Raw genomic sequence first — 13,348 nt, forward strand, 5'->3', positions numbered from 1 at the left:
CATAATATTGTTCATAAAACAACCACACTCCTAAAACACAATTCAAACAAAAGTATACAAAGTTGGTTATCATTCACATCTGATTAGACACGTTAATAAATTAATCAATTGATCATTAGTTTCCCCCCTTATAGCTATCTACCCGCACCCCCAGCACCCCCCACCCGCCTCCCCAACCCAAAAAACAAACCAAAAAAATTTTTTACCCACAATTTTCCAATAGAATATTCCAGCATCCTATTCCACCATCACGTTCCTGAGCTAATGGAGAAAACTGACACAAAGTCAATCTTGCTTCGCACTTAACAGCTTATAAAACACCATCAGACATGGAGTGCATTACGGTAACTTGTGTGTGTTTTACATTGTAGTGGTATGACATGACTGACAATGGTATAAAGCAGCAGCTTGTCAACCCCTCTTTGGCTGTCGATCCGTCGTAGTTAGCAGTTACAGCATCTCCTGTGGCAGTGGCATTAAAAGGTAAGTTGAGAGCAGAATTTGTTTTATTTCAAACTCTTTCAAACTTTGGACTGAAAGCCAATTCTGCTCAATTCACAATAGATCTCATCGGATGGAAAAACCCATTTCTGTTGTTTTTGCGTTGTGACATGTAGATTGAAATTAAACTGAACTGACTCCCAGTGCTGGTGGCCAAACACACATTTGTCCACGGTGCCTGAGAAGTCCTAAACAATGTTAGACTGATAACAAAAGCACACGAATGTTTTAAAAAGACAGGTTTTTCGGTTGACCTAGATAATTACAAAGGTATAAAATGGCTCAAATTCTATCACAAGTATAGACAAATTTCTTGTCAATGACTGTTTTGAAAAAACAAAACAAAACAAAAAAAAACGATGTGTAAGTGTTCAGCTGTCAGTCCAGTGATCTGAGAGGCTGATGAGTGGTGGTGGTTAACACATGCTGAGGGGTTCACATTGGACTTTGCTCGACCCACGTTCAGATCACACCGCAGTGAAGCTAAACAGTTCACTAACCACCAATAATCAGACAGTGACACAAAGTCTGTTCAGTGACTTCCACGCTTGACTGAGTGAACACACAGCGCTCTCCGAGGCTGTGATCGTAGGTGATAGGGTACCGTTTAGAGTGTGTCTGAGGTGCACCTTGCAAAGCTGTGGACTGCGTCCTCATGTGCGCCTGGCCTTCTGTCTCTTGGCCTGGCGCTTGGCTTCGTCCAGAGCGGCGCTGTCCCCGCTGGCCTGGGCCATGCTCCTCACTCCCTGGATACGGTTTGACCAGCTGTAGCAGGGAGGGGGATTACCTGGAAAACAAGTCGGGATGAGTTAACAAGATGTACAGCTCTATAGAAAACCATCGCCCCACTTCTGGGTTTGTTGCTTTTGCAGGGTTGTACTGAGCGTCTTCATTTCACAGTCTATTTATTAAAGAGGAACTTCACCCCCACTATTTATTTATTTATTTAACCAGGCAAGTAGTTGACAACTGATTTTCATTTCAGTAACAACCCTGGACATATAGAGATGAACAACCAATCACGCTCACATTCACAGCTATGGGCAAATTAGATTAACCACTACTGCATGCTTTTGTATGATGAGAGGATGCCGAAGTACCCGGAAAGAACTCATGCAAATACTAGGAGAATATGCAAACTCCACACAGAAAGTGTTCCTGGTGTTGGAATCAAACTTAGGACCTTCTTGCTGTGAGGTGACAGTGCTAAACACTGCACCCCGCCCAACTTGAGGCTAACCTCTGTCCACTGCATGATTTTACTCCAAAATCAGAAGCTTAGAGATGGGTGAAGAGGTGCTGGTGTGGGCTGTGAGACAGGACAGAGAATCAAAGACACCTACACTGAACCCATACAAGGCTCCCAAAGGGTTAGTTTGGGCCTTTGTACATCTCTACTGACTAAAAAAGGCCTGTCTAAAAAAATAAATCACTTAAAGTGTATGCTATAATTGGAGTACTTTTTTGGAAACACTTTTTCCCCTTTACCTTGTTGTTATAGATTCCGCTGGGAACTGAAGCGCTCTTGAAAACCATCCTAACTCATAAAAGCAGCTCTGTGGTCACCACTGGCCAACTTTGACACTCACAGTATGTTACTTCAGAATCCAAACCGCCAAACAAACTAGATACATGAGGCAGCAGGTCAAAGGCGTACAGCTATGGTTTTTTATCCTCAAAAGAAACCAGTGGTCTGAATATAGCGATTGAACTTCAGTTTCCCTGTCAGGAAATGAACCATATTTGGCAGATTCTTCCTGCTCTTCAGGAAGACTGAGGATGACATCTGACGACAGACTAATCCACAGTACAACACAAGTCACTTTTATCTAGAAAATTCCACTCTTTATACATATGCTGATACTTATCTACATTACCACACCCATGAATGAGTTTCATCACAGTAAAGTAAAAGAACTGAGTATTTTACAGCTCAAAAAAAATGACATGCTTTAGTGTCTGATATGACTTTAACATACAACATGAATCTGAGTTAAATGGCTTCTATAGGGAAAAGTTTGTTTAGTGTGACCTCTGGTTCTAAAAAGTAAACGTTTTGAGCTAAACCTGAACATGTATGCTGTAAAACTGTCATGTCTGCATAAAGAAATGAAGATATGTTAAGTATAAAGGCCAGTCACACTAAATGATTTGCCTCTTTGGTCTACAGAGCTGTTTTTGCAATGAATTTCAAGTTTTTTTTACTGTCACTTACATATGCCCTCTATAATCCAGATGCATTCTGACACAGGAGCTTGAGAAATACCACTATAATCTTGCTACCACAAACCTAATGGCTGCCTCAGACCTTTGGTACAGTACTGTTGACACTTCTGCAAAAGGTCAAGGTGCATATGGTATCAAGATTTCAATTAAGAGACTCAAACTTTAACCTTGTTGATAAAGTGTAACCATTAGGAATGAGTGGAATGATCTGGTTATAAAATATACACAGTCAGTAGAGCCACAACATTCCATTACAATCATTCCCAGTACAGCTTTTTCCATATCAAGGCACATGCCAGGATTATAATATGAGTCTGTTATTATAGTAATAAACTGACTCATATTATAAATCCTTATGTAAGAAGAGATCTTAAACTTTTAAAGTAATTTCTGGATATATGCTACCTTCTCATGGTTGTACGCAGCTAACAGGAGCAGCAGAGTGTGACGTGGCCAGAGCGATGTAGGAGCCCTGGGCAACATCTTGGTCAGGCACTTTACGCTGTAGGAGAAGAAAAACACAATCTGTAGTGAGACGATGCCCAAAACCGAAGAGTTGAACCACAATGCTGCCAAACACTGCACAGCCCATCCTTCATGTTCAGTCAGGATTACTGGACTTCTTGGCTGAGAGGAAGGAATGGTGTTCCCCTACAGAAATGTTATGGTCTGGGAAAAATCTTTGTTTGAAAACGAAGTGTGTGTGTTTCTTACGGTGGGGTTGAAGGTGAGCGTGATGTGCTTATGGTAGCCCCCCGGAGGGTGAAGGAGACTTGAGGCAGAGTGAAGTCATACTGGGAACGTGACAGTGTGGAGTACAGCATCAGCACATAGCTCTGGAACAAAAAAGAAGAGAGACTATGGATCTAAGACTACATTCAGATTGCAGGCACATGTGGCCTGAATCTGATTTTTTTTGCCCACATGTGACCTGTATCCAATCTGTTAAAGACAGTTGAATATGCACAAATCCCATTTTTTTCAAATCCCGACCCAGGCCACCTTCATATGTGGTCCTAAATCCAATACGCATCTGGTATTTTGTAATGCGACTTCAGTCTGAACGGCCAGGTCGCAATTTATCCAACCTTTAGGTCATTGAAATGCAAAAACAGCACAATTCTGTTGCCCAGGAGGAGGAAGTGGTGGAAAAAACATACTGACTTCCATAAACACAGTGTGTGCCTCTGTGGTCACGTATTACTTCAGGACTTCTTTTGTGCATGCGGATCACTTCAGGTCGCATTCAGTTCATACTTAAACTGATAAAGTCACATTAATGTGTAATAGTGAACGAACACACAAAAAAAAATTGGATTTCACCAAAAAACCTGAATTGTGCATTAAGATCTGCTCTCTGGAACGTAGTCTAAGAGCAGATATATATCATTTTATTAGTCAACTTAAAGGTGTTCTATATAGTGTTGATATTCCAAACTCACATCATCAATGATAGGTCTCGAACCAGAACACACTTATTTCTACCAAAACCACTTATGAATCAACACTATATATCCACAGACTGTATCACTCACTGCATAGACTATAAAGCTCATTGTTTATACACATCTGTATTATGGTATCATCAAGTTTTCTTCTACTATTTTGACAGTCTGTCAAAATAACAGTCTTATAATCTTCCTGTGTTGTATCAGCTGATAGTTTACATTATATTTCTGTTAGCTTAGCTCTGTTTTTGAAAACAGCCACAGTAAAACCATAAATCACCTCAGTGTTCTGTAAGGTTTGCATTGTCAATAGTGGAATCATGTAAGAAAGGTCAGAACTGTCACGGTTTAGTCTGAACCGTGGATCAACAAACAGCAACTTAGTGAAGATAAGAACATCATATAATAACTTTATAGCTTCATAAGTCTCAGAATCAAACTCACCTGTGTACAAGGAACACTGATTTTAGCATCAAACTCCATTCTTTAATTTACAGCTATGTCCAGTGGTGAAAACAAAAACAGTGCTTGTAGCTTTAACTAATCTGTCACTTTCTTTGACTCTAAAAATAGTTTCTTAGCAGTTCTTCATCCCATCTGGTCATTGTCTGATCCCACAGCCCATCAGCAAGCCATTTTAGTCATTTTATAGGAGTTTTTTGTTTTGTTTTGTTAGCAGAACCAATAGGGTCTTTTAGTCTGCAATGGTATTTATTGATTATTATTGTTGATTATTTAAATGTATTTATTCGTAGTTGCTTTCTATGATCTTGTATTTGTAGACGGATTTATTTATGTTTGTCAAATTGCACTTTGGATGTGGGCTGATGTCTGTGGTCAGTTGCAAATGAATTGCTTGTGTGGGATAAATAAACCTTCCTGAATCTGAATCAATGTGAATAGATTCAGTTTATATCTCTACAATACAGCGCATTGTCCTCTTTGGCAGAATTTCAATGCTCACGTGAAAGTAGACATACCACATATAATCTCTTCACGGAAATTTACTTTGGTACATAATAAAACCGGCTTCCATTTTATATGTATGTACAAGCTGATACCTCTCCATCTCTGTCCAGAGGAGGGAAGTGGAAGAAGAGGGACTGTCCCAGAGACACACTGCTGATCGGATTGTCCAGATTGTCGCTCTTATATAGTTTCACCTGTACAGAGAGAAAAAACAAGGGAAAAATGCTGACAACCAGAGGAGATACATATGGTTCTACAGCAATGAAATAAGTCAACTGGCCCTACCGATAGTGTTGGGAGATGTTCAGGGGACGTGATGACGTTTCCACTGAGGTCAAACTGGTTGATTTGCCTGAAGGCGATAATATTGACCCCTTCAATGTCAGTGCTGCCAACCTGAGAGGAGAGAGGAAACAGACTTTAACGCACAGCTGCAGTGCCTTGAACCTTTAAAGAATGTGGAACGGCGGATAAAACTTTTGTACAAGTCACATAGTGTGATAATAACAGAGAATTAAGTGGAATTAAGGCATTTTTCCACCGTGCAGGAAAGATTAGAGAGGCCGTGCACTTTTCAGACAAGCCACATTATGAAGTGAGAGGTTAGAACTTGCAACAGGATTATCTGGTCTTTTGTTCTGTGTATAGAAAGGACTCATGTGATAAGGCTGCTGATAAATCATAATCACAGGGTTCCCACAGTTCCTCTAACAATTCAATTACAAAAAGGTTTCCATACTCTCTTCTTTAGGTTGTAATGACTGTGCTCCTGCTGGGGGATGCAAACTAACCTCTGGAATCACACTAAGTATTTGCTCAATGTAAATGAAAGCCTTTTACAGTTTGTCTTTTCTGCCAATGACACTTCATTTACAGAAAAGTAATGAGATAATTTAAGATATGACTTTATTGATCCCTCCCTGTGGGAAATTGCAGGTTCACAGCAGCAAAATATAGAAAACAGAAGATAGGCAGAAAATAAACGAGTGAAAGAGGAAAATATAAATAAGTATCTGCCGTTAAATGACTTTTTTTGTACAGACACACACACACATATTATTTGCATATTTGTAACATGGTTGCACATGATGTTGATGTTGATATGATATGGGTGATTACTGTAAACTAACAACTAACTAACTAATACTAACCACTGGCTACATTTGACATTTGGGTTTTTATTCAAGATCCAACATTGTTCGTGTATATGTATACTATATGTACATTAAGTTTTTTTTTTTTTTTTTGCATGAACAATTTTGTATCTTTTCTGCCATTTTTACCCTTGACCACACTGGCCGCAGGGTATTGTAATCAGCTGGTCATCCGTCCGTCTGTCTATCCATCCGTCGGTCCAAAAACTTTGGTATGCACTGATAAGTCAGGCCACTGGGGGCAGTAGTGTGCCTAATGAGTCAGGCCGAGCGTTTTCAAGTGCACAAATGTTGTGTTGAACTATTTACTCCACTACCCTGTATCTGGCAGTTTTAGATATTCTTAAAATGAGTATTTTATACAACAAAGAAAACAACAAGCATTTAATGCAAATCACACGGTTGTGAATTTTCTGCCATTTTGTCTTCTGACATTTTTTTTTAAAGTGAATAGTCAAACTCACTCTTCAGATGTCTAAGGCTTATCATGTTAGCCTTTAAAGTTCTCACACAGTTTTATTACAATACTGAAATCATCATCTTTTTTTCTTCTACCATTAAATATATGTTAATAACAGGGTATAAAGGAGTTTAAATTAGTTCCAACTATAACAGCAACTATAACATACAACAACACTGAGGCTTTACTATTAATAATCTAAATAGTCATTTATCAGTCAGAGAACCCTGAAGTACTTTTACTTCAGCACTTCTGTTCTTTAAATTAAGTAGGATTTTTCATGCAGGATTTTTACTTGTAATGAAGTGTTTTAGGTTTTCTGTATTGGTACTTTTACCTCTGACATTGTAAAAAGCATTTGCTGCATCTTAATTTTAACTGTAATTATTGAATGATAACTTCAGCTGGAAAATCCAAAAAGTGCCAGTACTCATATAATTTACCGCTTACCTCTATGGCTCTGTGCTGTGGCAGTGCTCTCTCGATGTGATCATTACCTTCAGCTCGGAGCTGAATCAGATACTTGCAACCCGGCTGCAGAGGAAGAAATAGTAACAGAGGTTTAGGAAATGCAAGCTGCATGTAGGTACTCAAAAGACTTTCCTACAACAGATCCAATTCATTTTCAAACCACTTTTATTAAGTTCTGATATCCTCACCAGCAACCCTCGAAGTCTGAATCGTCCCTCCTCATCGGTGACTGTGTCCTCGCTATAGAGGCTGCATTCTCCCTGTCCAACTGCTTCCACGGCTACATCTCTCTCTGCATCCCCACTCAGAGACTGCACTGCTCCATAGCAGCTGGAGAGACAAGAACAGGACAACGACACTGATTATGTCACAAGCCTAAGCATACTGTTCTGTGTCGACAAACACAATTGGACAAGCAGGTAAGAAGTGTAGTTCTTCAAATTACTTAATTAAATGCTGGGTTTCTGATAATGGCTGAAGGTGACATTGCACACAAACACAGGCAGGGGGAAATAAAAAGCAGATAAATCCTGTTGCCTGTTATATAATGAGCATGGCAGTTTAGCATAATGTACACATCCCATCTGCTATCTACTACTAATAACACTATTAGTTCTTTCAAATGACTTTGACTGTACCAATGTACTGATGTGTTCACAGTTCCAAGTCCTGTGTCTCAACCTTCCAAGTCAGTGACTACTCATCATACATAAAATATTCTGTGTTTTATCCTACAAAACACAATTAACCTGATAAAAAATAAGGCATCCTCCTCCTTTCATTCTTCCAAACATCATCTTGATATTTGTGCATTCCCAAAAACCTGCTGATGTCCTCCTTCATAGTATTTAACAGTTGGTGTGAATGTCCTGACCAGAAATGACCAGTTTTCTAGTTTTCTTTCTCTACGAGAAAGGATGTTTTTGTCACTGATTGCGAACATAGGCTGACTGTTGCAACCTACAGTAAAACCCACACACGGGATGTTCCGATTGCGCTGTATACATGTTCACAGAATATGCTGTTGAAGTGGAGCCTGTCATATTTGGACTGATGATGGAATATTATTGTGTTATTATTGAGTGTGAATCTTCACTGGCCTCACGATTCAATTCAATTACGATTTTCCTGTCAACAATTCACAATGAATCTTAATGGTTGCATCCTCAACTTTCTATAATACTGCATATTTACTTTTCCATCAGTTAATGCAAATAGTCATCAAACAGGCAAACAGGCTTAACTCCCTCTTTTTAAGAATGGGTAAAAAAAATAAAATAATCCGAGTACAACAGCCTATAAAATAAACCGCTGCATTTTCTCATAATTGTGTCTGTGTGAGCCATTTCAGTCAGTAACCACAACAGAGCAAACCCCAAATCCATCTGCAGACAGTGCATTATAAGTAGAGCTGGAATCAATACAGTTCATTTCCTGAAACAAACTTTACAAACTACATTCATCAGCTGGTGTTTCCTCTTAATGATAAAGACTGTGATGCACCGCTATCATCTATTTTAGTCTACAGTGACCTTAAAATAAACCAAAAATATTAAGGTGGACAGAGTCTCACTTAACCATGTTACTAATGATGGAAATTAATTTTGGGACAAAGTTAAAGCACACTGTTATCGTTAAAAATTCACAGCGATGAAAATGAAACTACCCACACCAACCACATTTGCACAGTAAATTTGTGTGTGTGTGTGTGTGTGTGTGTGTGTGACATAATGCATGTGCGCAAAAGTACAACTGAACCAAAACTCAACTCCGTGAGATAAGAAGAAATGTTAAAGGCAACAAATGAGCAATAAGTTAAGAAGGAGACAGGTGCTCTGTGTGTGTGCATGTGTTTATTACAGTGACAGAAACTGGTCAGTTCTTACTTTGATTCCACCCAGATTCTCACTGTAGTGATGCAACTGCACTGAACACCAATGGTCAAAAATTTGCTTTAACTGAAATATGACCATAAGTAATAAAAAAAGGCCCATTTGTGAACCTGTGTGTGTGTGTGTGTGTGTGTGTGTATGTGTGTATGTATGTATTTATGTATTTATGTATTTATGTATTTCTTTCTTTCTTTCTTGTAGCTGTGGCTCAGTTGGTAGAGTGGGTCATCCAATGACCAAAAGGTCAGCAGTTCGAATCCCGGCTCCAACTGACCACATGTTGAAGTGTCCTTTAGCAAGACACTGAACCCTAACTTGCTCTCAGTAAGGCCTGGCAGCACCTTGCATGGCGACCTACTGGTGTGAATGTGGGGCCTTGTAAACCGCTTTGGGGACCATGAAGGTGAATAAAATGCGCTAAAAGTTGAGTCCACTTACCATTTATTTATTACCTTAGCCAAGGAGGTTATGTTTTCATCGGGGGTTTGTTTGTTTATTTGTTAGTGAGATAACTCATAAAGTTATGGAAGGATATTGGTTGTGATCGGGGGGGGGGGGGTTGATGACATTTTCAGGAAATGACACTGGCACAAGGAACAAATGATTACATTTTGGTGGTGATCAGAGGGGAACTGATCTGCCTTGGTGGAGGTCTGCACTCTCCAAGTGCTTTTTTTAGTTGTTTATTTTGTCAGTATTTTGTCAGGTTCAAACACGTAAACATACACCACACCAAAATCTGTCCTCTGCCTTTAACCCATCACTAGATCATGCATGCATCACACACTGCATACTAGGAGCAGTGGGCTCGCCATATCAGGTGCCCGGGGAGCAAATGGGGGGTTAAGTGACTTCACACATCATCCAACATCCCTCCACCAGTCCAGGGAATCGAACCGGCGACCCATCGGTCACAAGTCGACTCTCCAGCCAACTCTCAAGTCATCTAGGCCACAGCTGCCCTCTTTTCAGAGACCTGTGGTTGTATTCTTGTACCTGTATGCTGTCTTAATGCCACTTATGTCGATACTGAGGTTTTGCCCCTCCTCCACAGTGATCATCTGAGATGCCGGCTCAAAGCGGAACTCCTTCATCATGGGCTTGAAGTAGTACTGACCAGGACTCTGGAGACATGTGATTAGGTCAAACAGATGCAGAAAAAAAAACACTTAACACCACTTAAAGTTGGGTTATTTATCTGTAGTGAAGGAGATAATTGACTCCTACCAGGTTGTTAAAGGTGAGGAGGCCAGTGTCCTGCGTCAAGAGGTTGGAGCGAAACTGTCCTCCACTTAGAGACAGAAGGACACCTGACAGGGGTTGGCCATCCTCTGATTTTATCTACAGCCAAGAGGAAAAAGAAGTTAGAGTGTCACTTAAAGATTAGCCACCAGATCATATTTGAGGAATAAAAGTTAGACATATGAGATTCCTTTAACGAAAAAAGGCCAAGTGGAGTCAGTATCCAATGTACTGAAACCGAACGGATATGATTTGATAATGGAACCACTGTGCTGTGCTAGTATTAGTCTGATGGTAAAACTGTGGGCAAAATCAAGTTGACAGGCACACTGTGTGTCTGTGATGATCTGTTAGAGAAGACACTTTTAAAAAGAACAATAAACAGGGACACAAAACTCAGTGTCAGAGGAGATTTCAAAGTAATTCCTCACACAGATTGAAAGGAAACTAATACTGACTGTTTGTGCCGGGGTCTCATGTGGGCTGTAGATAATTGCAGCTGCTTTTAACAAAGGTAGCACAAAGGTGAATCACTGACAGCACATAGCAAAGCACAGGATGGATTCAACTATTATCAGAGATCTTTTCTTTTAATTATATTTTGTAAAAACATGCAGCAAAAGAGCCAACAAAGGCTTTTTACCGTGTCGTGTCACATTCACTTTAATACACATAATCAGTGTGGATGTGCGTTGTGATCATGAAGTTGGGATGAAGGCATCAGCTAAATAGTCCAAGCAGGCATTTAAGAGTCGCTACTGGGATGACTCTGTGGGGTGGGGTGTAAGTGACCAGTGACACATACCCTGAAGGTGACACCAGCCAGGGCGAACGCCTTGAAATCCCCCTGGGTTCCCTCCACAGGACTCAGGACAAAACCCTCTTTACTGGCTGTGATATCGTACTGCCGGTCGCTGTGGAGGGGTCCAACACTGGAGGAACGACAGGAGCAGGAAGAGGATTTTATACTTAACACTGACCACAGAAAAATAAATAAATAAATCAAATAAAGAGATAACATTTGTATTCTTTGTATTTCAGATTGGATTAATTGAACTCTCAACATCAAAAACACCTCATGAATCGCTTGTTTCAGATTCATAAATAAAGGGAATTGTGTGCAGGATCAAGTCTTATTTTCAGAAAGTGTTGCTTAACTGAAGTAGGATTCCCCTACATTTCAGCTGAGAAAATTACAAAACCTTTCTGTGACTTTCAAAGGACCAACAGATGATATGAAAACAAAAACACGATCACGAAGTGTTTTTAGTCAGTTCTAGTACTAGTGTGGCCTTCTTCCAACACAACAGGTTTGTAACAAAGCTGCGTGCACTTCATGCACACCAAGCAGCTCCATTCAAGGAAATAACTAATATTTAACCATCATGGCGTGAACACAAGGCGCATGGTTTTCCCTACTTATCAGAATCAGATGCAGAACTGAATACAAAGAATCTGGGTCTAAGGCAGCAACAGGAGAACTGATCTACGTATACCTGTTTTCAATGAAAAATTGAAAGCCTTAAAACAGCGTACGACTTTCATCACTAATTTTACTTCAGATTTGTAAAACCCAAGTGATAGCCTAATTATCACTAATCCATTAGTCTTTTGACGCTTACGCACCTAAATCACTTGCCTCATAGTGAATAACTTCGAACATGACTCCATCACAAGCAGTCCATTTGTTTACATATCAAACCTATACGTCACTCAGGCCTTTCCGGAAATTTTGTCACAAAGTGCGTTGTGGGAATGGGAATTCAATGCAACCACAGCAGCAACAAACATGGAGAAAACAGGCAATGAAACTGTGTCCACTACTGCGTTGGCCTCCTGATCCCCAAACATCATGCGTTGTTCTGAAGATATTCGTTAGGGCGCGCTACGAAAGGGGATTTTGTAGCATGTTTGTTTGTAGAAAATCTTGAACAAGATGATGCACCTGTGTACGAACTTAGGAACAGTCTACGTTCTACTCTCCATTCTTACAAGGCCGCCGTGAGAAAGTCATACAAAATGATCCAGAAATCGTTTGCACGGTGTTCGTAGCTGTTCGTAACGGCATTTGTGACCGAGGCATAACCATGAACTGTACAGCAAGAATTAACATCTTCTGCTCTATATTTTATGAGTGTGTTGCTACAAAATACATATACTCTGTAACTTCCTCTCTTTGTCGCTGTTCACCCCTTTTGCAAAAACCGTTTTGAAGAGACTACAGGAAAATATTTGTATCAGGTCTTATTTTAGATTTTCATTGGCATGGAAAATGTCCAGACAGATATTAGTCAAACAAGTTTAAATACATGGGGATTGCATATTATTTGCTGAAGAGGATGCAGGTTTGCATTCTTAATACAAAATAAATTCCATGACTTTTACAAATCTTTAACAATTTTGCTTAATTCGATCAATTTCCAGGTTTTTCATCATTCTAACAACTCTGTAAAACAAAGATCTTGGCACTACAGATCTTCAAGTCCTGCTGTCATAAATCAGGAAATGACAAAGCAGTCAGAAACTGCATCAGATCACCTGAAATGCAGAGTTACAGCTGCCTTGTCATCAGAGCGGCGACGTGATGTGACAGAAATAAAGAGTGAATGGCTCGACACAGTGTTAGAAGCCTCATGACTAACAAAGGGAATGAAGGGAACATGACAGCTGTGAAGATATTACAATAGCCTGCAGAACAGTAGGTAATGTTAACAGGTTATTGGATGACACTATAATCACTTCATCATTGTGAACACAATTGTGAGAAATTTCCTCATATATACTGTATTAATTATGAGTTGGTGTTAAACTCATATTGTGGCTACACCTATCACTGACACAGAGGCAGAAAATATCCCTCATGCCAAGATTTTCCTCTGTCAGAAAAAAGACAGATGGCACAGAGGAGCACTACATAAAATGGGCATTCACTCCATCTCCTATTTTAAAGTCAGTCCAGAACATATATTATCTCTTCCTGCCTGT

The 13,348-nt window shown here is 39.8% G+C and overlaps 1 protein-coding gene across 1 annotated transcript in view; it reads right to left on the minus strand.

The window, feature by feature from the left end:
• Window positions 1-603: 603 nt before the first annotated feature.
• Window positions 604-13,348, minus strand: part of LOC115420554 (nodal modulator 3-like) — a 37,735-nt gene continuing 24,990 nt past the window's right edge. Inside the window, 10 exon segments of the mRNA XM_030135898.1 lie at window positions 604-1,288; window positions 3,133-3,229; window positions 3,442-3,563; window positions 5,237-5,338; window positions 5,430-5,540; window positions 7,209-7,292; window positions 7,418-7,559; window positions 10,118-10,245; window positions 10,349-10,462; window positions 11,169-11,295. Of these exon segments, the coding sequence (XP_029991758.1) occupies window positions 1,241-1,288; window positions 3,133-3,229; window positions 3,442-3,563; window positions 5,237-5,338; window positions 5,430-5,540; window positions 7,209-7,292; window positions 7,418-7,559; window positions 10,118-10,245; window positions 10,349-10,462; window positions 11,169-11,295 (1,075 nt within the window). The 3' untranslated portion in view covers window positions 604-1,240.

This window comes from Sphaeramia orbicularis, chromosome 1 (genome assembly GCF_902148855.1).
Source record: "Sphaeramia orbicularis chromosome 1, fSphaOr1.1, whole genome shotgun sequence".
In the NCBI taxonomy this organism is placed as follows: domain Eukaryota; kingdom Metazoa; phylum Chordata; class Actinopteri; order Kurtiformes; family Apogonidae; genus Sphaeramia; species Sphaeramia orbicularis.